The sequence below is a fragment of the Oncorhynchus keta genome, chromosome 2 (genome assembly GCF_023373465.1).
Source record: "Oncorhynchus keta strain PuntledgeMale-10-30-2019 chromosome 2, Oket_V2, whole genome shotgun sequence".
Taxonomy (NCBI): Eukaryota; Metazoa; Chordata; class Actinopteri; order Salmoniformes; family Salmonidae; genus Oncorhynchus; species Oncorhynchus keta.
The window spans coordinates 39,687,552-39,712,560 of NC_068422.1; the positions used below are offsets into that span (position 1 = coordinate 39,687,552).

The 25,009-nt window shown below is 43.2% G+C and overlaps 1 protein-coding gene across 1 annotated transcript; it reads left to right on the top strand.

Moving 5' to 3' along the window:
- The first annotated feature begins 3,924 nt into the window (after positions 1-3,924).
- LOC127909364 (regulating synaptic membrane exocytosis protein 1-like) lies at positions 3,925-24,463 on the top strand. The gene is made up of 4 exons (XM_052470327.1): positions 3,925-4,277; positions 8,851-8,925; positions 22,893-23,112; positions 24,449-24,463. Exons 1-4 carry the CDS (start codon positions 4,114-4,116, stop codon positions 24,461-24,463), a joined length of 474 nt encoding a protein of 157 aa, XP_052326287.1. The 5' UTR covers positions 3,925-4,113.
- The last annotated feature ends 546 nt before the right edge of the window (positions 24,464-25,009 follow it).

Below are 25,009 nucleotides of genomic sequence, written 5' to 3' on the forward strand. Positions count from 1 at the left end.
AGAAATGACAGTCCATCACTACTTTAAGACATGAAGGTCAATCAATCCAGAACATTTCCAGAACTGTGAAAGTTTATTCAAGTGCAGTAGCAAAAACCATCAAGCGCTATGATGAAACTGGCTCTCATGAGGACCGCCACAAGTAAGGAAGACCCACAGTTACCTATGCTGCAGAGGATAAGTTCATTAAAGTTAACTGCAGCTCAGATTGCAGCCCAAATAAATGCCAGACACATCTCAACATCAACTGTTCAGAGGATACTTTGTGAATCAGGCATTCATGGTTGTATTGTTGCAAAGAAACCACTTTTAAAGGACACCAATAATAAGAAGAGACTTTCTTGGGCCAAGAAACACTCGGGGAATGAACATTAGACTTGTGGAAATCTGTCCTTTGGTCTAATGAGTCCAAATTTGAGACTTTTGGTTCCAAACGTGTCTTCGTGAGACGCATAGTACGGATGGTCTCTGCATGTATGGTTCCCATCGTGAAGCATGGTTGAGAAGGTCTGATGGTGTGGGGGTGCTTTGCTGGTGAAACTGTCAGTGATTTATTGAGAATTCAAGGCCGACTTAACCAGCATGGCTACCACAGCATAATGCACAATATACCATCCCATCTGGTTTACGCTTAGTGGGACTGTCACACCCTGATAAGTTTCACCTGTCTTTGTGCTTGTCTCCTCCCCCCACCAGGTGTCTCCCATCTCCCCTCATTATCCCCTGTGTTTTTATATCTGTGTTCTCTGTTTGTCTGTTTTGTTCGTCAAGCCTATCAGTGTTTTTCACCTTGCGCCTATCATTTATATAGTTCCTGTTTTCTAGTTTTCACAGTTTTGAACATTCTGCCTGCCCTGACCCTGAGCCTGCCTGCTGTCCTGGACCTTGCCCCACCACACTGGATTATTGACCTCTGCCTGCCCTGACCCTGAGACTGCTTGCCGTTCTGTACCTTTTGGAATCTGATCTGGATTATTGACCTCTGCCTGCCCTGACCCTCAGACTGCCTCCCGTTCTGTACCTTTTGGAATCTGATCTGGATTATTGACTCCCTGCGAGGAGCCACCATTGGATGACACGAGGAGTTACTGCAATGTCTTATGGAGGGACTCCATACCCTGACAAAACGCCATGACCAGGCATTTGACTCTTTGCTGGAGCAATTCCGCGGATTCCCCACTGGGCAGTGGGTCACACAAATAATCTCCCAGCCTACCCCAGTGTCCCGAGAACCCCGCTTACCTCCTCTGGAGCGCTACGCTGGAGAATCCAGAACCAGGCTTTTCTCTCCCAGTTCTCCCTCATTTTTGAGTTGCAGCCTTCTTCGTTCCCCTCGGACCGCTCGGGGACAGCGTACATCATAATTCTGATGTCCGGGAGGGCATTCGCCTGGGATCGGGTGGTGTGGGAGCAACAGTCCACCATCTGCCTCATTCTAGAGGAATTTGTGGCAGAAGTATGGAAGGTGTTTGATTAACCATTGTCCGGGATAGAGGCCGTTCGTAAGCTGCTCCAGCTACGCCAAGACTCCCATAGTGTGGCAGACTACGCAATGGATTTTCACACCGTGGCGGCTGAGAGTGCCTGGAACTCGGAAGCATTGTTCGACGATACAAATCATCTGTCCTCGGTTGCGACACTCACTACCGAGTTCCAAACGGCCTCTGTTGGCAACGTCAGCACAATGTAATACGCCAGGAGGTGGCGATTCTGCATGTACCAGATTACATTTGGACCTAGCGAAATGTGGAAAAACTACACCATTTAAGGCCGTCTCTAAAGTTCACATGTTCAACTCAGTGCTAGACACTCATTATTATAATTTTGTAGCTTTTCCTAAACCTTAACCCTAACCTTAAGAATTCGGAATTAATGTCTACATTTAAGTTTAACCCTAACCGTAACCATTCGGTAGGGATGCCCAAACTTCCGTTTTAGTTTAAACTTTTGCAGAGTTTGATCGACAGTTAAGATATGGCCCACATGGCCGAATTAAAACATCAAGCCATGGCATAATTCTGTGACAGCTAAAATATGCCAACACATGATGCAATTCTGTAAACTTCTGGCCGTTCTTTGGACACTGTGTTAACTAACCTCCAGATGAGCTTCAATGCCATACAACTCTCCTTCCGTGGCCTCCAACTGCAAGTTAAACTAAATGCCTGCTCTTCAACCGATCGCTGCCCGCACTTGCCCGCCCGTCTAGTATCACTACTCTGGACGGTTCTGACTTAGAATATGTGGACAACTACAAATACCTAGGTGTCTGGTTAAACTGTAAACTCTCCTTCCAGACTCACATTAAGCATCTCCAATCTAAAATTAAATCTAGAATCGGCTTCCTATTTCACAACAAAGCATCCTTCACTCATGCTGCAAAACATACCCTCATAAAACTGACTGTCCTGCCGATCCTTGACTTTGACGATGTAATTTCCAAAAAAGCCTCCAACACTCTACTCAGCAAATTGGATGCAGTCTATCACAGTGCCATCCGTTTGGTCACCAAAGCCCCATATATTACCCACCACTGCAACCTGTATGCTCTCATTGGCTGGCCCTCGCTTTAGCCCTCGCTTCATATTCATCGCCAAACCCACTGGCTCCAGGTTATCTATAAGTCTTTGCTAGGTAAAGCCCCGTCTTATCTCAGCTCGCTGGTCACCATAGCATCACCCACCCGTAGCACGCGCTCCAGCAGGTATATTTCACTGGTCATCCCCAAAGCCAATTCCTCTTTTGGCCGCCTTTCCTTCCAGTTCTCTGATGCCAATGACTGGAATGAATTGCAAAAATCACTGAAGCTGGCGACTCATATCTACCTCACTAACTTTAAGCACCAGCTGTCAGAGCAACTCACAGATCACTGCACCTGTACATAGCCCATCTGTAAATTGCATTGATTTAACATTAATTTGCACTTGCCATTCAAAATGAATTCCATGCAATATGATTTATTTTGTTGTCACTTTTGGGTTATTGTTTTGCTGCTTGCAATATCATTATTATCTTTGTTTGCAATAATAATAATGTTATTCTCGAATTCAAACAGGTTTCTTGATATTAAAGGCACAAAAGTAATTCCACAAAACTGTAGCACTAGTAATACTGTATGTAGCCTAACTATGAAACATCAGCGTCGAGCTAAACTGAAAGTGAAAGAGTTCTGATGTGAGTATCTCAAACAGGCAGCCAACAGTTAGGCTACGACTCTTGTTGGGCGCAATTCACTGACAATAATATGCAATAGTATGATATGTAGGCTAAGTTAATTTGTAAACTAAAATACAAATCAAATTCTCATTACGATAGAGGGAATCATGTTTTATGAAAAAAACGGGGCATCTTTTGGTTATCTCGTTTTGAGTCTCGCCGCCGGCCGCCCACTGCCCTGTCCATGGTCCTGAAATGGGCTCATACAAATTTTTAGTGTAGGGTAGGCAACCAATGCAATTTGTGTTGCGAGTATTTTGAACTGGGGCCCTAACAAGATACAACAACACTACTGACACACACGCACACGAGGAAGGGAGGATGGGAAGCGCGTCACTAGCACACTCCGATTGGTGAAGTGAGAGAGAAAATTGTGCAAGCGCCTTGTACGGTGAACCCCCATTCTCAAATGACAATGCGCGCTCCCGGCGTGAGAAGGTGTGCTCGTTTCAGGGGCTGCGGTCCCATTGACTGTTCTACATCTCCCTGACAGGGGCAGCATCAGCAGCAGAGCGCGGCTGCGTTAGAAAACAAGGCACCCAGTCAGCGGATCAACCTGGGCAGCGGCAGAGTAACATCTCTCCGCTGTGAAGAAAGCTAAGCCTTCCCAGGTGACCGAGTATCATTCTCCACCAGAGATGGGTTCCCGGTAACTGGAAGTGGAGGGGAGAGGCGGGAGGGAGGGGGGTGGGGGGGAGAAGAGAAAAGAGCGAGAGAGAGGCAGAGGAAAGGCGACTAGGAACCGAAGAAGCACTACAGCCGTGGGTGCCCGCCACCATGAGAGCCTTGCATCACTTGCCCAAGCCGTTGCTTCGTCCGTGGGCCATGTCGTGATACGTGGGCTCCGCCAGCGGGATTTCTGTCCGTAATCCGAGCCGCCGAGGAAGGGGGGAGAAGATGTCCGCCTCGGTGGGCCCTCGGGGCGGCCCGCGCCCACCCGTTGCGCCGGTGTCCATGCCTGAGCCGGACCTTAGCCATCTGACTGAGGAAGAGAGGAAGATAATCATGGCCGTGTTAGCTCGACAGAAGGAGGAGGAGGAGAAGGAAGAGGCCATGTTAAAGTAAGAGAGACATTGGGGCTATTTCTGCTCTGGAGATGTTGGGGAGATGTAGTGCAGAGATGGTGCTCATACTGCTGCTCATCGGCCGCTAGGCTACCAATAGATACCAAACCTATACAAATATCTGCCTTCCGAACCTTAACCGAAAATGCTATTGACGTGTGTGTGTGTGTGTGTGTGTGTGTGTGTGTGTGTGTGTGTGTGTGTGTGTGTGTGTGTGTGTGTGTGTGTGTGTGTGTGTGTGTGTGTGTGTGTGTGTGTGTGTGTGTGTGTGTGTGTGTGTGTGTGTGTGTGTGTGTGTGTGTGTGTGTGTGTGTATCAGCATGTATAGCCCCAGCTCCTCTCGGCAAATATAGTGTAGCCTATTTTCGCCCTCACTCTCATCCATCTAGAGCCTATAATTTAGTCTACACAGTTAAGATGCCCTAACACGCTGTGTGTGTGCGTGTGTGAAAGAGAGAGGGAGGAAGAGGTTTCTGAGTAAGCATGTGTGTTGGGTCAGCGCTGTCACAGGTGTAAGAGACGAACAGGGTGAGAGAGGGAGGGAGAGAAAGAGAACGGGGAGAGAGGGGTGTGTCGTCCCTGAGACACGCAGCAGCGTCACACTCCAGTGTCTTCTGATGCCCTAACTAGTTTCTTCTCAACCTCACCCATTTCCCGGCAATACAATCATGTGTTCTGTCATATCCGAACAAATTGCTGGCTATATAGGTTATATATAGCCTGTAGCCCAGTATCTCGAGCACTGCGTCCGCAGGCTACAGGCTAACTTCAGGCTGCGATTGCACAACGTGATTCGACCGAGATTCTCTTAATGTCTGCTTGTAAAATCAGTGCATATCTGCTCTAGCGGAGTGTTTCCGTCCCGTATCTCAACAGCTGTTTGCATGTTAGGTCGCTGCTTTGGCGATGCGGTGGGTTGAGTATAACAGCGATGTAGGCCAGCGCCAGCACTCTCGCATCAGGCTGCAACAGCCCATCTCTACAGACAGGCTATCGTAAATGCATGTAGCCTAGTCCATGCCCTATGTGCTGTTTGATTATAGTTGATGATGGTCGAAAATCAGCACAGTCAGCCTGTGCTATTTTAGTATTTTCACACACAGACCTTGCGTCGGTGTGGAAGGAGCACGTCTATTGTATTTGTCACGACAAAACATCGAAGGTTTGTCGTCGTGACTTAGACGTAACCTTATCTGAGTAGCATATTACTCCACAGATTGACTGTCAAACTGCAGCGAGGTGATATGACGTTAGACAAGTCACTGCTATCGCATAGTCTTATAGAGAACGAATAACCGGGCTCCTATGAGAACTCCTCTGCTATTCACGTCTGTGTTCTATTTTAGGCTCCTTGTGCAGAGTGATGGTCCTGTACTGAAACTGCAGATTGATTTATTGCATCTAAAGAAGGAAGTGTCCAATGCACAAGTGATCATGCATCATTTTCATTTTAGGCTATGCATTGGCCCTATAACACTATAGCATTTGTGTGTGTGTGTGCGCATGCATGCTTCGCATGCTCATGTGGTTTGCTGCGTGATCTTAATTGCTACAGTAGCATGTGTGCCCTTACTCTAGAGAGGAAAATAGCCTTTTAAGTCTTCCACTCACAGAAATCACCTATATCTGATAGCATCATTCACTCTAATCACAACATCAGATTACAGCAGACGCGGGCTGAATTGATGTAATCTAATCTGCGCATTCTATACAGTTCCAGTCAAAAGTTTGGACAAACCTACTCATTCAAGGGTTTTTCTTGATTAGTAGTGGATTAATAGTGAAGACATCAAAACGATGAAATAACACAAATGGAATCATGTAGTAACCAAAAAAAGTGTTAAACAAATCAAAATATATTTTACATTTGAGATTCTTCAAAGTACCACCCTTTGCCGTGATGACAGCTTTGCACACTCTTGGCAATCAGTTTCAGCTGGAACAGTCTTGAAGGAGTTCCCACATATGTTGAGCACTTGTTGGCTGTTAGTCCTTCACTCTGTGGTCCAACTCATCCCAAACATCTCAATTGGGTTGAGGTCGGGTGATTGTGGAGGTCGGGTCATCTGATACAGCAATCCATCACTCTCCTTAGTCAGATAGCCCTTATACAGCCTAGAGGTGCGATTTGGGTCATTGTCCTATTGAAAACAAATGATAGTCCCACTAAGCGCAAACCAGATGGGATGGCGTATCGCTACAGAATGCTGTGGTAGTCTTGCTGGTTAAGTATATCTTGAATTCTAAATAAATCACTGACAGTGTCACCAGCAAAGCACCCCACACCATCACACCTCCTCCTCCATGCTTCACGGTGGGAACCACACATGCAGAGTTCACCTGCTCTGCGTTAGAAGCAAAAATCTTACATTTAGACTCATCAGACCAAAGGACAGAATTCCACTAGTCTAATATCCACTCCTCGTGTTTCTTTGCCCAAGCAAGTCTATTCTTATTTTGTGTCCTTTAGTAGTGATTTCTTTCCAGCAATTCCAACACAAAGGCCTGATTCATGCATTCTCCTCTGAACAGTTGATGTTGAGATGAGTCAGTTACTTGAACTCTGTGAAGCATTTTTTTTGGCTGCAATCTGAGGTGCAGTTAACTCTAATGAACTTATCCTATGCAGCAGAGGTAACTCTGGGTCTTTCTTTCCTGTGGTGGTCCCCATGAGAGCCAGTTTCATCATAGTGCTTGATGGTTTTTAAATGTTCAGTATCGACTTACCTTCATGTCTTCAAGTAGTGATGGACTGTCATTTCTCTTTACTTGTTTGAGCTGTTCATGCCATAATATGGACTTGGTCTTTTACCAAATAGGCCTATCTTCTGTATACCCCCCTACCTTGTCACAACACAACTGATTGGCTCAAACGCATTAAGAAGGAAAGACATTTCACAAATGAACTTTTAACAAGGCAAACCTGTTAATGAAAATGCACTCCAGACTACCTAATGAAGCTGGTTGAGAGAATGCCAAGCATGTGCAAAGCTTTCATCAAGGCAAAGGGTGGCTCCTTTGACGAATCTCAAATATAAAATACATTTTGATTAGTTTAAAACACTTTTTTGATTACTACATGATTCTATATGTGTTATTTCATAGTTTTGATGTCTTCACTATTATTCTGCAATGTAGAAAATAGTTAAAATAGAGGAAAACCCTTGAATGGGTAGGTGTGTCCAAACTGGTACTGATCACACACACACACACACACACACACACACACACACACACACACACACACACACACACACACACACACACACACACACACACACACACACACACACACACTGGGATTTAATCCAATCTGCCATATCAATATTTACACACTGCATTTGTATTCATACTATCTGCCCTTGCATATGTGTGGTTGTGTGTATACTGTATGTGCAGATATTTTCATGCATAGGTCACAGTCAGAACAAACGTATCTGATGGTTGTAAGATTGCAGTGTGCTCCTCTGGTACTGTTTCCTAATAATTAGGTTTTGCTTATACAGCAACTTTTTCACCCAATCGGTGTAATTGAAGAATGGCGGTTTGAACAGCTGAAATACTGGACAGTCAGACACATTTGCAATCGAACCCAATTTTTTTTCACAACACCCATCTAATGACAGCTCAAACAGAGTGTTAACAGATCTGTTACCCCTTTCAGTTTTAGACAGAACACCTCCATATTGTGGGGTTCTCAAACGGTTTTATCTGTGATCAAGATAACCAGAGGACCAGCCCATTGATGTGTCAGATTACTGAGGGGAAAAAAGAAAACAGTAGATATTTTGAGGTAAAAGTGAAAACATTCCAGTGTATAATTATTTTATCAGAAATATTATTTTTTAAGTCATTGTTGTGTAGTTCTAAAATATCATGAATCAGTGTTCTTTGTTATTTTAATTGATGTTCTACGTAGCAACTTATTTTCTCTATTCTGATTGGTCAGGTGTTGGTTAATTGTTGATGGAGAACAGGAAGTAGTGGATTTGATTTATGGCTATGAAAAGGGTTTCACTAGATAGCACAGTCACAAAGTAAAAATGGGCTATATCATATCAGTTCATGAAAACAAAAATGTGCTTTTTGGTCTTAATTTAAGGTTAGGCTTATGCATAAGGTTAGCAGTATGGTTAAGGTTAGGGTTAAGTTTGAAAGCACATCCTAATAAGATAAATTGTACAAATAGGTGGGGTTTATCACCTTGTGGCTGTGGTAACTAGTGATGACACTGTGAATGTGGTAATTTCACCCATCCAATGTTTAATCGCGTTCCCGTGCTCAGATGTTGCATGAATCAACCAATGGTTAGGTTCCATATCATCGATTGTGCATTTGGGCACCAGATTGCCATAACAAATTATGTGGTTAGCTGATATGTAAAATACCTATTCAGGCATTATAAGATCTAGCAGGTGTCAGCAACGTCTGAGCAGAGGAATCCGACCAATGTCTAAATAGAGAGTCATGCATACACCTTCTAAGGAACCCTCAAACCACACCGATGTATAACATTTGACAACATTTTCTGACAACATTCCAATCACATTGTCCCTTTTGTGTGTTCCAGGGAAGAGAAGCCCATCCAAGCAAGAACTGTGAACCTGGTAGGCCAAAAGAAGCCTCCTCAGCAAAATGATGTCAGGTAAAAACCACTATACAACCATATTTTGCTTACTATTTCTTTTTAATGGTCAGCTGGTTACTGTAACACAGCCTTGGGGTGGTCAGAAAGCCTGGGTTTGAACCCAGTCGGTCACATTGCTTCCTAAACCCGGGATGGGTCTCTGAGCACATTGTGGTCGAAGGGGGGTGAAGTGTAACGGATGTGGTCTGGTGCGCGCGTAATGCGTAACCTTCCCTTAGACCTGAAGATTTGTGTTAGCTCCCCAAGCTAATGGACAACATTCCACAACTCAGTGAGAAGATGGACATCACTTGTCAATTAACTCTTAAGTACTATTGAGCCATCCTTTAGTCTTTGACATGGGTTTGTGCTGTGGATAAGTGGTTAAGCCTGATGCCCCTAACAGCTGGTCCAGGGTCAGATATTATGTATCCTCCTAGAGGTTAGAAAGTTAGAATTTGCGGTTGGGTAATCTGAGCCCAGCAACTTCCTATCACTCTGGCTCTGATGAGAAAAACAGCCAGTATCCATCCAGAGTGATAAGTATGTCATATCGAAGTACCGGTATGCCAACTATACGTCCAGCATCTAAGTTCCCTTTGACTGAGGCAAGTTTGAGGATGCAGTTGAGAATGGGTAAGTGTTTGTCAGTATGTTTCGGTGTTTTAGGTGGTGGGAGGTGTGGACACCACTTTACACTTATGTCTGTAATAGAGATTGTCTCTGTAGCACATTGAACACATGTTATGTGTGTACACACTGTAAGTAATTATGTCTGCACAGTCGTGCACATTTACAGTGTGTGTGTGTGTGTGTGTGTGTGTGTGGTTGTCCATATGAGTGTTTTTTTGCGTTCACTTGTGTGTTTTGTGCAATAATGCATGCGTGTGTGAGAGGTTGAATCAGAGAGCGGTGGGATGAAGAGGTAAATCACATCTGCTTCCCAGAGGAATCCCGGGAATGTGGCCCATTGTGACATTATACCACGAATCGCAGTCAGTATTCTGACACATACGGAATGTCAGCACGGGATACAGATAATGATAAGCACTTTACTTTGATGAAAAGCAGTGAACTATAAGGAATTTGGTATCACTTGACATGCAGGCTGTTTTGTACATGCACTATCTGTTCTTCTATATATGATCCTAGATGAGCACAGATGTTGATCTGTCATATGAATTTGGGGAGCTCAAGAAATGTAAAGCAGATCTTTGTAAAGGGCAAGTGAAGCGAATTCAGAATGCATGAATGGAAGACCTACTATTCCTGTTGATAGAGGGAAAGATAAACAAATAGAGAGAAAAGCTTTCATAACTCTCCGTACCTTAAAGTAGAGCCCTCAACAGCCATGTATTTATTGAGAATGTGAAAAAACACATAATAATTTAGGAACTCTGTCGGGTCTCAACTTACTGTTGAGAGTATGAATAGTAGAATACACAATGTGCAATTTTGACACTTAGTCATGCATCAGCTTTTTTCCTCTTGTTATATTTCACTCACTGACATGTCAGTTAAAACTTTTTGAATTGGTAAATTAGTCTAGTTAGTCTAGCCAGCTATCTTAACTTGTAGTAATCATGGCTGAATTACCGCCCCGGCACGCAGGGCACATGTCCTGGGACCCTGACCTCCAGGAAGCCTCCTTTCATTTTTTTTTCATTCTCACTCATACAGTTGCTTGTGAAAGTGAACCCCCTTGGCATTTTTCCTATTTTGTTGCCTTACAACCTGGAATTAAAATGGATTTTATGGGGTTTGTGTCATTTGATTTACACAACATGCCTACCACTTTGAAGAAGCAAAATATGTTTTGGGGGGTGAAACAAACAAGAAATAAGACTAAAAAACAGAACTTGAGTGTACATACGGTAACTATTCACCCCCAAAAGTCAATTACAGCTGCAAGTCTCTTGGGGCATGTCTCTATAAGCCTGGCACATGTAGCCACTGTGATTTTTATTCATTCTTCAAGGCAAAACTGCTCCAGCTCCTTCAAGTTGGGTGAGTTCCGCTGGTGTACAGCAATCTCTGGATTGAGGTCTGGGCTTTGACTAGGCCATTCTAAGACATTTAAATGATCCCCCTTAAAGCACTCAAGTGTTGCTTTAGCAGTATGCTTAGGTTCATTGTCGTGCTGTCAGGTGAACCTCCATCCCAGTCTCAAATCTCTGGAAGACTGAAATGTTTCCCTCAAGAATTTCCCTGTATTTAGCGCCATCCATCATTCCTTCAAATCTGACCAGTTTCCCAGTCCCTGCCAATGAAAAACATCCCCACAGCATGATGCTGCCACCACCATGCTTCACTGTACGGATGGTATTCTCGGGGTGATGAAAGGTGTTGAGTTTGCGCCAGACATAGCGTTTTCCTTGATGGCCAAAAAGCTACATTTTAGTCTCATCTGACCAGAGTACCTTCGTTCCATTATGTTTGAGGAGTCTCCCACCTGCCTTTTGGTGAACACCAAACTTGTTTGCTTATTGTTTTCTTTAAGCAATGGCTTTTTTTCTGGCCACTCTTCCGTAAAGCCCAGCTCTGTGGAGTGTACGGCTTAAAGTGGTCATATGGACAGATACTTCAATCTCCACTGTGGAGCTTTGCAACTCCTTCAGGGTTATCTTTGGTCTCTTTGTTGCCTCTCTGATTAAAGCCCTCCCTGCCTGGTCTGTGGGTTTTGGTGGGCGGTCCTCTCTTGGCAGGCTTGTTGTGGTGCCATATCCTTTCCATTTATTTAATAATGTATTTAATGGTGCTCGAGGGATGTTCAAAGTTTCTGATATTTTTTTATAATCCAACCCGGATCTGTACTTCTCCACAACTTTTTCGCTGACCTGTTTGGAGAGCTCCTTGGTCTTCATGGTGCCGCTTGCTTGGTGGGGTTGCAGACTCTGGGGCCTTTCAGAACAGGTGTACATATACTTAGATCATGTGACAGATCATGTGACACTTAGATTGCACACATTTGGGCATTATTTAACTAATTATGTGACTTCTGAAGGTAATTGGTTGCACCAGATCTTATTTAGGGGCTTCATAGTAAAGGGGGTGAATACATATGCAGGCACCACTTCTCTGTTTTACATTTTTATTTTATTTATTGAAACAAGTCATTTTTTCATTTCACTTCACCAATTTGGACTATTTTGTGTATGTCCGTTAAATTACAGGTTGTAATGCAACAAAATATGAAAAACGCCAAGGGGGATGAATACTTTTGCTTGGCACTGTATATCATATTAACATGGCATATGTCAGCACAATGTGTCAAATTGCAGAAAATTAGCTTTAAAATTGCTACTATTTTTTTTCTTCTGTAAAGCAAAATAATTGGTTTACTTTTTGGTAATAATATACTTTTCTGATAAAAGATTCCTCTGTACGTATGAAATGATAATTTTGAATCGCTGTACTAAGTTAATGTGAGTTCATGTGTAGCGGCTTTGTATAGTTTATAGGTTATGTGTTTGTAGGTTATGTGTTTGTAGATCGACTGAGGTAAATGAAATTACAGCAACCAATGTGACAATGGTTAGGGTCAATTTTTAATTGCTATTGCTGTTCTCCAAAAAGTATTTTAGACTGATGAAATTGTATAGAAATGCAGTCCATCCGTCCGGGCTTCACTAAAACTCAGACCCTGGTTTCGTCCCTGCTTCTGCCCACTGAGCAACACAGGCTACGAAAGATAACCTCTTAGCATTAGCATCACCTAAAACTCAAGTCAAACATTAGCTAGCATAAGTCACAGTTTCTGCAACTTTATATTTACCATATAGAGCTTACATTACTCTTATCTCTATATGACAGGAATGTATGTTTGTAACATTCTGTAACGATGCACATACAGTACCAGTCAAACGTTTGGACACACCAACTCATTCAAGGTTTTTTTATTTATTTTTTAAACTATTTTCTACATTGTAGAATAATAGGGAAGCAATCAAAACTATTAAATGACACATATGGAATCATGTAGTAACCACTACTAAAGGACACAATAATAAGAAGAGACTTGCTTGGGCCAAGAAACACGAGGAGTGGAGATTAGACCAGTGGAAATGTGTCCTTAGTCTGATGAGCCCAAATTTGACATTTTTGGTTCCAACAACCACCATGTCTTTGTGAGACACAGAGTAGAGGAACGGATGATCTCCGCATGTGTGGTTCTCACTGTGAAGCATGGAGGAGTATAGTGTGGGGTGCTTTGCTAGTGACACTGTCAGTATTTTTTTATTTATTCTAGGAACACTTGACCAGCATCACTACCACATTCTGCAGCGATATGCCATCCTATCTGGTTTGCGCTTGGTGGGACTATCATTTGTTTTTCGACAGGACAATGACCCAACACACCTCCAGGCTGTGTAAGGGCTATCTGCATCAGATGACCAAGCCTCCACAATCATCCGACCTCAACGCAATTGAGATGGTTTGGAATAAGTTGGACTGCAGAGGGAATGAAAAGTAACCAACAAGTGCTCAGCATATGTGGAAACCCCTTCACGACCATTGGAAAAGCATTCCTCATGAAGCCGGTTGAGAGAATAGCAAGAGTGTGCAAAGCTGTCATCAATGCAAAGGTTGGCTACTTTGACGAATCTAAAATCTAAAGTATATTTTGATTTGTTTAACACTTTTTTGTTTACTACGTGATTCCATGTGTGTTATTTCATAGTTTTGATGTCTTCACTATTATTCTACAATGTAGAAAATAGTACAAATAAAGTCAATCCCTTTTATTAGTAGGTGTGTCCAAACTTTTGGCTGGTACCGTATATAAGGCCCAGCTTCTTTCACTGTTATATCCTTTGGAGCAGAGATACTCCTGGGAGGATACTAGCCAATCACAGAGCACAGGAAGTGACTACCGGCCAATCCCAAAGCTCAGGAGTGGACTGCAGTGTTTCTGGGCCATTGCCATGGCTCCAGTGTCAAGAGACTGCTTTTAATCACATGTGTAGAATATGCATGGAGTTCCTGACTGCTTACTTCTGTGTGTCTTCACAGGAGAAAGCATGGATACTGTACACACCCAAGAGAAGCACAGTTAGTACACAGCTAACTCAACACAACCTAGCATGAATTATGTCCTGTATTTCTCTGCAGTTACAGGATATTGTTCCTTGTGTGGTTCAGCTCGGTGTGAGCGTGTGTGTGTGTGTGTGTGTGTGTGTGCGTGTACGTGTATGTGCATGTACGTGTATGTGTGTGTGTGTGTGTAGGCGTTGCCCACCCTATTGAAGATGGAGCTTCATACAGAAGTGTGTTTGTGATGGTATGTGTGATTGTAGACGGTGCACTTCCCACCCTGCCGAAGGGAGAGCTCTGTACGACTTTGCCAAGCCATATGAAGCTGGGCATTTCCATGTGAAAGGACCCATGAGCAACAACATGTGAAGCTCAAAGGAGCATGTTAAATTAGGTGTCAAATGATCTATATATTTTCTAAATGAAGGCAGATATACATTTTTAAACTGTTTTCCATCCTGAACATCTGTGACGCTAAAATGTAGTGTAAAAAAGAGGGGTCTTAGACAATATCGACCAGAAAAAGTCTTAAAACTTCTTCGGGATCGGTGTCCCATCCTCAGGACAGTTGAGCTAACGTAGGCTAATGTGATTAGCATGAGGTTGTAAGTAACAAGAAAATCTCCCAGGACATAGACATGTCTGATATTGGCAGAAAGCTTAAATTCTTGTTAATCTAACTGCACTGTCCAATTTACAGTAGCTATTGCAGTGAAAGAATACCATGCTATTGCTTGAGGAGAGTGCACAATTTTGAACATGAAAAGTTAATAATAAACCAATTAGGCACATTTGGGCAGTCTTGATACAACATTTTGAACAGAAATGCAATGGTTCACTGGATCATCTAAAACTTTGCACACTAGCCTACGTTAGCTCAACTGTCCTGAGGGGGACCCACCAATACAATAGAGGTTTTAACATGATTTTTGAATAACTACCTCATCTCTGTACTCCACATATACACTTATCTAGTCCCTCAGACGAACAGTGAATTTCAAACACAAATTCAACCACAAAGATCAGGGAGGTTTTGCAATGCCTCACAAAGAAGAGTGCCTATTGGTAGATGGGTAAACATTTAAATAAAGCAAACATTGACTATCCCTTTGAGCATGGTGAAGTTATCAATTACACTTTGGATGGTGTATCAATACACCCAGTCACTACAAAGATACAGGCATCCTTCCTAACTCAGTTGCCGGAGAGGAAGGAAACCGCTCAGGGTTTTCACCATGAGGCCAATGGTGATTTTAAAACAGTTATAGTTTAATGGCTGTGATAAGAGTTAACTGAGGATGGATCAACAACATTGTAGTTACTCCACAATACTAACCTAATTGACAGAGTAAAAAGAAGAAAGCCTTTACAGAATACACATATTCCACATCATGCATCCTGTTTGCAATAAGACACTTAAGTAAAAGTGCAAAAAATGTGGTAAATAAATTAACTTTATGTCCTGAAAACAAAGCATTATGTTTGGGGGACAATCCAAAATAACACACCACTGAGTACCACTCTTCATATCTTCTAGCATGGTGGGGGCTGCATCTTGTTATGGGTATGCGTGTCATCGGCAAAGACTAGGGAGTTTTTGGGGCCAGAGACCCCTTTTGTGGTATTAAATTCATCACCACCTCATAATCAGAACACAACTCGATTGAGGTAAAATAATAATAAATAAATAAAATAAATAAATTGCATACAAGGTGTTTAACTATGATTTCGAACCAAGTCTTGGGCCCTGCAAAGGAACATTTTAAAGGCCCATCTCTTGGCACCTAATTTCTTGCAATTCTACACATTTTACCATGAGAAAGAGAGATTATTTGGGAGGGTATTGAGTTGAAATATGTGTAATTGGTGAAGTACTGTGGATACCATTATCCGTGAGCCTCCCAGGCCCATGTTGCACAGGGTTCAATTGTAGATTCCTAATATTACATTGTGTTGTGTTACACCCTCTAAACTTATTCCACTGATCCCTTGGCCAAAAGTAATTTAATCTTGTTCTAAAATTCATTGAATAATTCAATTTTTTAAAATCTTGTTTTGAGATCTGGTCATGGACCCCCTGCAGTACCACAGACCCGGACCCCACTTTGAGAACCCCTGCATTAGAGCGCACTAGAGTACAGTACAGTATAATGTACTGAACTCTACTGTGATGTGCTTTACTGTACTGTACTAAACTCTACTCTGCTCTACTGTGCTGTACCGCGATGTCCAAACTCGTCCAAAACATAGTCGTCTATGATTGTCTCAGATTTGGTCTGGTCCAGACCAACCAAAGGTTAGCTCATTACAATCATAGCCCGTGTGTAGAATAATACCCACATGCAAATAATAAGAGCGTTAAATTATTCTACCGTTGTGTACCTATTCAGGAAACATCACCAGGAAGAGAATGATATTCATATCACTAATTGTGCATTTCTGTAAAGTACAGATCAGGTACCCATGATGTCATTCAGTTACCGGAATTCCATTACCCAGTCAAATCCACTTCACCTACTGTAGTTCAAAAATAAACATGTCTTTTTTTCAAACTCAAGGTGTCAAAGCTGACACGGCATTCTTTCTGCAGACATATTTGAATCTTAATTCAAGTAGATATTTAATTAACAGAGTTTTTGAAAATGTGATAAAAACTGAGGGAGATTTTACCGTAATTCTGTTACCAAACTTTGCATCTACACAGTTCTTCCAGTAAATGTACTTTTGTCAAATGTTCTTTGTAAATTGTTCAAAGTAGTCCTTGTGCATAGAGTTGTGTGGTTTGTTAAACTTTGAAATCAATGGTTTTGTTTGGCATACATTTTAAAGTGAAAAAGTCCAAGCGTATTTCCGTTAGCATGGAATAGCCTAGTTGTGTCTGGGGAGCACACTACCCACTTAGCTCTGCTGTTGGCTCTGGTGCTCTCTCCATCTGTCTTCCCCATCTTCTATTTCTATCGCTCAATCTCTTCCTCTATCTCTTCCTCTTTATCTCCTCCACACTGCCTGTCTTTTATCAGTTTTATAAAGCCTAAAATGTGGTGTAAAAATAGACAACCTCAGGTATCTGGCTAATTACTGTGTGCGCGCGCGTCGGGCCTGCTCGCGTGTATGTGTGTGTGACTTTAGTGCTCTTTAAGCTTGTGACAGTGTGTAAGTAATGAGGTGTGTTATTGACAGAGTGGAGTGTCTTCTCAAGTGGACTAAATCTTCCTCTGTCTCTCTCAACCCCCCCCCCCCCCTCTCTCTATCTCGTCTCTTTCTCTCGTCTCTCCATCCATCGCTCTCTCTCTCTCTTTCTGCTGGGAATTGTTATTGTCTCCGAGCTGTAGGCTTCTTGAAGTCCCACTCAGTAATGAGGATAGGCCCTCCAGACCAGTCTAAGACACGTGAACGCTCCTAAAGAGTGGAGATTAATGTTAGTCCATGTACCCAAGGAGAGTTTGGGTTGCTTAGCCAATAATCAATACAGTGCATGTGTCCTGAGGTTGGTGAACCTACATAATCACCAAAAAGACCAACCAGACATAGGTTGAGGGAATAGTGAGGCAGAGATGAAGAGAGGAAAGAGCATGTGTGTCATAGAGAGAAATGTGTCAGAGAGCCACTGAGCTAAATAGAGAGTAGAGAGAGTAGGGAGAGAAGAGCGAGATGGAGGAAGGGAAAAAAGCTAACCATGGTTGAGGAATATGCACACCAGAGGAGAGGAATTAAGAGAGGGAGGAGGGAGAGGTTGAGGCGGGATGAGTGAGAGACTGAAGGAAAGGGATAGATGGTGGGAGAGGGGGAAGGTGAAACCATGCGGGCCACTCAGCATGGCAACAGTTCCGGCGGAAGCAAGGGAGGGAGGGTGGAAGTGCAGACCCTGCCAGAGAGAAAAAAAAATGAAAGAGTGAGTGAGAGGGAAAGACAGAAAGACAGACTGTGGCATATTGTATGCCGTTGATGCCATATGGTGGTGAGGTGCCACCCAGAGAGGGCACAGACCACTGCACCTCACCACAGCGGGCACAGACCAACCCTCCTAGCATAGGAACAGAGGAGAGTGACTGAGTATGGGCTAAATAAGAAACACTAAAGTGTTTTTTTTGTCAGTATAATGTAAAGGCAGTTGTCATTATTTTTAACACCCCACCTAAACGCATGCACACACACACACACACACACACGCACACACACACACACACACGCACACACACACACACGCACGCACGCACGCACGCACGCACGCACGCACACACGCACGCACGCACACACACACACACACACACACACACACACACACACACACACACACACACACACACACACACACACACACACACACACACACACACACACACACACACACACACACACAGAGACTCCTCTCTGTCCTTTATTCTACACCTACAGGGGCCAGCCACAAAGCTGGCACCCTTTACTGCTTTCCAATTTTGCAAATAGCAAAAGGAGGAATCGTTTTTTTTCCCAAGCTCATCTATTATAGGATTGTGAATTTACAGAAATCAATCAGGTGGATGACTCCCCCTGTTTGGAGAAAGGGAGAGGGAGAGGGAGAGAGAGAGGGAGCTTAATTTCTAAATGGCTGCGAAGTGATTTTCTCTCGCTCTTATTTGACACTCCCTCATTGTTTTTTGATTCATGCCCACTTGCCTTTTGAATATCGATTTGACAGGAGAGGGTGAGTCAGGAACAGAACCCTTAGTCACTGAAGCTCGATTAGGAGGCATGGGACTGAGTTTATTAGTACAGATATAGAGTATCGGTAAGTCTCATGGATCAGTGGGCTGGTAGGGTTGTGGGTCGGATTCCTGCATGGGGTACATACACTGAGTGTACAAATGCTGGCCAATGTTGATTCCATTTCTTCCCACAGTGTCAAGTTGACTGGATGTCCTTTGGGTGGTGGACCATTCTTGATACACACTGGAAATTGTTGAGTGTGAAAAGCCCAGCAGCGTTGCAGTTCTTGACACACTCAAACCAGTCTGCCTGGCACGTACTACCTACCATACCATGTACAAAGGCACTTAAATATTTTGTCTTGGCCATTCACCCTATGAACAATCCATGTCTCAATTATCTCAAGGCTTAAAAATCATTCTTTAACCTATTTCATCCCCTTCATCTACAGTGACAGAAGTGGATTTACATCAATAAGGGCCCATAGCTTTCACCTGGATTCACTTGGTCAGTCTATGTCATGGACCATTCAGTGTATATTGGACATGTGTGTAACCGGTGGCGTGCAAAATGAAGCTCCGACTCCCTAGCCACTATTTTATTTATTAATTTTATTTCACCTTTATTTAATCAGCCAGGCAAGTTGAGAACACGTTCTCATTTACAATTGCGGCCTGGCCAAGATAAAGCAAAGCAGTTCTACACATACAACGACACAGAGTTACACATGGAGTAAAACAAACATGCAGTCAATAATACAGTAGAAACAAGTCTGTATACGATGTGAGCAAATGAGGTGAGATAAGGGAGGTAAAGGCAACACAAAAAAAGGCCATGGTGGCGAAGTAAATATAATATAGCAAGTAAAACACTGGGATGGTAGATTTGCAGTAGAAGAATGTGCAAAGTAGAGATATAAATAATGGGGTGCAAAGGAGCAAAATAAATAAATAAATATATACAGTAGGGGGAGAGGTAGTTGTTTTGGCTAAATTACAGATGGGCTATGTACAGGTGCAGTGATCTGTGAGCTGCTCTGACAGCTGGTGCTTAAAGCTTGTGAGGGAGATAAGTGTTTCCAGTTTCAGAGATTTTTGTAGTTTGTTCCAGTCATTGGCAGCAGAGAACTGGAAGGAGAGGCGGCCAAAGGAAGAATTGGTTTTGGGGTTGACCAGAGAGATATACCTCCTGGAGCGCGTGCCACAGGTGGGTGCTGCTATGGTGACCAGCGAGCTGAGATAAGGGGGGACTTTACCTTGTAGATGACCTTGAGCTAGTGGGTTTGGCGACGAGTATGAAGCGAGGGCCAGCCAACGAGAGCGTACAGGTCGCAATGGTGGGTAGTATATGGGGCTTTGGTGACAAAACAGATGAAATAAATAAATAATAATAATAAATAATGATATAGTCACTAAAAAATAATATAGTCATTATTTTATCCAAATCATTTAATATGTGACCAGTGGCCACTTCTATCCCTCTGTCTCACCCGCTGGACGTGTCCAAGGAAGAGGAGAGAGGAACTCAGTGTAACGTTTACTGGCGCTGTTATACACACAATACTTTCAGAATATTAGAATAAGACGCTCTGGATTTGGGCTGTCACTGTCACTGCTCTCATACTCCAAAGGCATGCCTACCTTCCAAATGATAAAATCATCTCCCGACAGAAGGAAGCGCTCTGCTTTAATAAACTGGCACAACCACACCCTTAATTAGCCAGCTAGACGCACTTGGCTTGCGATACAGTGGGATAGAAGGCACTTTACTGGCCACCGGTCACATATGAACTCAAAGTTGCATTGAATAAAAGCATCTGATGAATGCCTAGGTTTTTAACAGGAGTCATTGAGCTGCACAGCTCTATCATACGTGTGTCCCACATGTTAGAGACAAATCACACAGACCCATTGATCCTCTGGGACATCGTGGGAGTGCGTACTGTATGTGCATGCTTTCATGTGTGTGTTGGAGGATTTACAACCAGCGCTGTCTATAGGGACCAGGGCCATCCTGCCAGGGCTTGATGGAATGGGGGACAGCATGTGTGTGTATCCGCAGGACGTTTGTCCTTGTTCGGTGGCTGAGATACTACTGGCTTTTCACGTCTGTCACATCATGTCACGTGTGTGTATTTACAGGTGTGCATACAGTGATGTACAGTACACTTTGTTGTAGCTACAGTAGTCCGAGAGTCTCAGCAAGCTCTCTTGTGTTGCATGGCTTAATTATTATATGCAATGCTTTATGCTAATGTTGTCTCCCCAGATTCAATTGTTGACCCGATTTGTTTAAAAACACACTTGGACTAATTTGCATTTCACAAAGGGGTTATTTTTATTTCCTAAAAGAGAGAAAGTTCTGAATGGTGTGACGCAAAGGAAAATGTGTGTGTGTGTTTCTCTGTGTGCGTTGTGAGCATGTGTGTCTTTGCATTCAATTGTGTGTGTTTGTTCTGGTGGAAGTAAAACTTGGGCTCACTTTGGTTTAACCTTGTATCGCATTTATGCATCTGTGTTTTCTCGCTTTTCTTAATGAGCTCCTGTCAGACAGTCTCTCCTGACTCTTGAAAGATGAGCGCTCTCTCAGATCTCCTCATAAATACATAGTTCTCGCTCTATTTCTCTCTCTTCATCTCTGTTCACTCTTAAAGATGTTCTTCATTTATCGCTCAAAAACATTCAACAGTGTTGCGCAATCTAATGGAGATTTAAGTTTAAAGTTTACCCGTCTGAGCGAGAGAGTTCGCCAGAGTAGTTGAGTCGCTCCTCTCCTTCCCGTAATTGATTGGTGAAAGGAATGTTATGAATCCATACTCTCACCTATTCAACTGCGTTTAAGCGGTGGTTACCTCAGAGGGGAGTAAGGAAGGATACATTTCTAAATGATTCAAACCGGGCCTAAGCATTGGAAACGGGGCTTGTGACCGTGTGATTACGTGAGAGTCATGGAGCTGAGGATATGAACCCTGAGGAGACAGAAGCAGCAGGTGACCCCTGTCTGACCTTTAGGGCCAATAGATACCAGAGATTAGGCCCGGGGCGCTGCGAGGAAGAAGACGGCATGGAATGGGAAGTGGTTTTGTATTTTTGTGTGTGCGTGTGTGTAAGTGCGAGTGCCGGTGTGAGTGAGTGTGTGTTGAAGTGTGTGTGTTGAAGCGTATGTATTTACAGGGATAAGACACAGGAATACAGGGATGTCACTGTTGGTGGGATAGTCCAGGGAGGAGGATGTGTTTGAAGGTATGACAGGGGAACAGTTTGTTTTGTGACACCAGTAGTACAGTGAACAATGGGGATATTTAGCCTAAGGCCTTTTGGATGTTTGATGCAGTCAGTTGTTTGTGACCTCCTGTCCTCTTGGGAAGTGCAGTTTTTAAGGCTGGTTTTATGGGGGAGGAGGCTACACCAATGACACCCTGTCTGTAAGTAAAGATAATACATCTAACTCTACCTATAGTATTTGAATGTTACAGTATTTTGGAAGCTACTATCTGCTCTGTATTTGTTTCTGACTGAATATGTTTATACTTGATTATGGATGTACTGTATCTACAACTGTATACTGCCTATTATCACGTTACAACAAATGTACCTTGACTATAAGCATTTGAAAATAGCTTATATTAACAGCATTTATAAATGACATACAGATGTGTTCATAAAACATACATAGGTGGTAATATCTATTACTAAACATACTATAAGCATTCCTAATAGCCAATGGCTGTTTACAAGATACCATATAAATGCATCTATAGTATAACGTGTTGAATCCTGTCTCATACTTTGGCCTGGTTCAGCAGTGTCAGGTTGGTGCAGTTGCGAGACAGACAGAATGTTAGAAGGAAATCAAACAGGGAGCTCTGTGTGCAGTGCGCTGACAGATTCATATACATTTTAAACGTCTGTTGTCTGTATAATGTTTTTGTTATATGCCATGCAATATGTACATACTGTATCATATCATATGGTCACTGTCGGATTCTCCAAAACGGGAACTTTTCAGGAAATGTAAAAAAAAACTGCCTTATTGTCCCATTAACGAACGTATAATTATGAAACCTCAGAATCTATTTTGAATACATTTTGGCAAAAAGGAAGTTATCAGGTTTTCATCTGATTATGTGAAGATGTGTGAAGACAATTCATGCTGGGAGAATTCATTCATGTGGCAAAGTTAATGCTTCAAATGCTTTGGCAAGGTCTTAAAATATGTAACGTTGGCTACCTTTGCACCTCCCCCCCCCCCTCCTGTTCTCTCAGAGGTATCCAGCAGCAGTTGTCCAGCTACAGGGAGACGGTGAGGCGGGTGGGGGAGGAGACGCGTCGGCAGACCACCACGGGCCAGCATCGGGACGACGCGCCCACTTGTGGCATCTGCCACAAGACCAAATTCGCTGATGGCTGTGGCAACCTCTGCTCCTACTGCCAGATCAAGTTCTGTGCCCGCTGTGGGGGGAGGGTGTCCCTGCGCTCCAACAATGTGAGGCAATGTATACACACACACACACACACGCGCACACACACACACACACCCACACACACACACGCACGCACGCACGCACAGACACATGCCCCTGTTTACTCCACTTTCACTGACAATGTGTAGTCTAAGTGTTTGTGCTCAGGTGGAGGAAAGGTGCTGGGCCAGATTAGCTGTAGAGTGTGTGTGTGTTGGGGGGAGGGGAGGTGCAGCAGTGTGTTACCCCGGTAGAGGCTGGTAAAGGTTAATTTGGAATCAGACAGGGACTGGGTTGTGGGGGACCTCTGTGTTCCCCCCGGGGATCGGACCCGGGGCTAGAGACACAGTGGAGTTGAGGGGGCTCCATGCAGGAAGCCCACCCGGCCACCCACAGTGTGATATTTAATTTAATTTAACCACACACACATACACATCATGCATTCTAATTAGGTAGCCCTAATGAGCACAATGTGGAGAGGCCACTGTGTGTGAGAGAGGGGAGATAATTGTGGGGGGCTTTTAAACAGGGATTACCTACCTGTTGAGTCCCCCCCCCACCTCCACCACCTCAACTCATAATCAATCAGGCTTGTGCTGCTGTTAAGGAAGTTTGTGGATAACCTCATTTTGATTTTCATAAAATCACATCTGTCACCATAAAGTTTGTGCTCTCAAGCAGGTTTTAGAATTTTCCTAGATGTGTCCTCAGCTCCCCTTTTCTCTCTTTCCCTATTTCCCTCCATCTCTGTTGATTTCTCTCTCATATGCCACCTGGATGCTGACAACAGGAGGAGAAAGTGGTGAGTGTTTCCTCTTTCTGTGAAGGCATACAGTATGTGGTTTCGTGAACTCCATTTGCACCCAGAACTTTTGCAGCATTTGTACAGTATCCTGTTCTTTATTACAGGGGTCCGAGGTGTAGATGCAGGAATGTGACTCATTAAGACCTTAAAGGGATAGTGTGAGATTTTGGTAATTAAGCCCATTTTCTACTTAGTCAGAGTCAAATTTACTCATGGATACCATTATTATGTCTCTGCATGCAGCTGGGAAAAAAGATGCTAACTAGTGTTAGCGCAAGCTAGAGGTTAACAGGAACAGGACTCCCGTAGGATTCTGTCAGGAATGGGTGTCAAGTTCTAGAGTCAGGTTCAGGACAAGATGTAACAGCATCAACAGTCCACAGGAACAGGCAGTACCTGTTCATGTGTAGAGCATTTCATTAAAAAAAACACAACTGTATAGGCTAGGCCTAATATAGTTTTGCTCACTAAAAATCAGTGGAGGCTGGTGGGAGGAGCGAAAGAAAAAGAGGGCAATTTTTACCCCTTCCCACGGCTCACTCTCATAATTACAGTATCTCCAGTTCTAGCCGGTCACTATAGGCTACCTCTGATGCCAATGAAGCCTTTAATAGAGGAATTGCAACGTCTTGTTGCAGCCAAAGAGCCAACACTAACGTTGACATTAGAGCCAAGGAAAGAGCGATGTTTTAGCTACATTTGATGGAGTAAACTGTGTAAAATATGATGCGGTTTTAATCAAATAGGCTACCAACCGGAGAGCCGGACAATAGCTGCTCTATCCCCAACAACTTTACAGTCAAGCCCAATTGTTGGCGTATTTAACTGAACCCGTGCCATCTGAGGTGAAGAGTGAAACTTATGCAGTACTGCCACTCAGGTTTAAAAAATATATAATTATGTTCATGTAGTAAATGTTAATGCATTGCAAATGTTAATGTGTTGTAAATGTTAAAGTGTTGTAAATGTTCATGAACTCAGCAAAAAAAGAAAGGTCCTCTCACTGTCAACTGAGTTCATTTTCAGCAAACTTAACATGTGTAAATATTTGTATGAACATAACAAGATGCAACAACTGAGACATAAACTGAACAAGTTCCACAGACATGTGACGA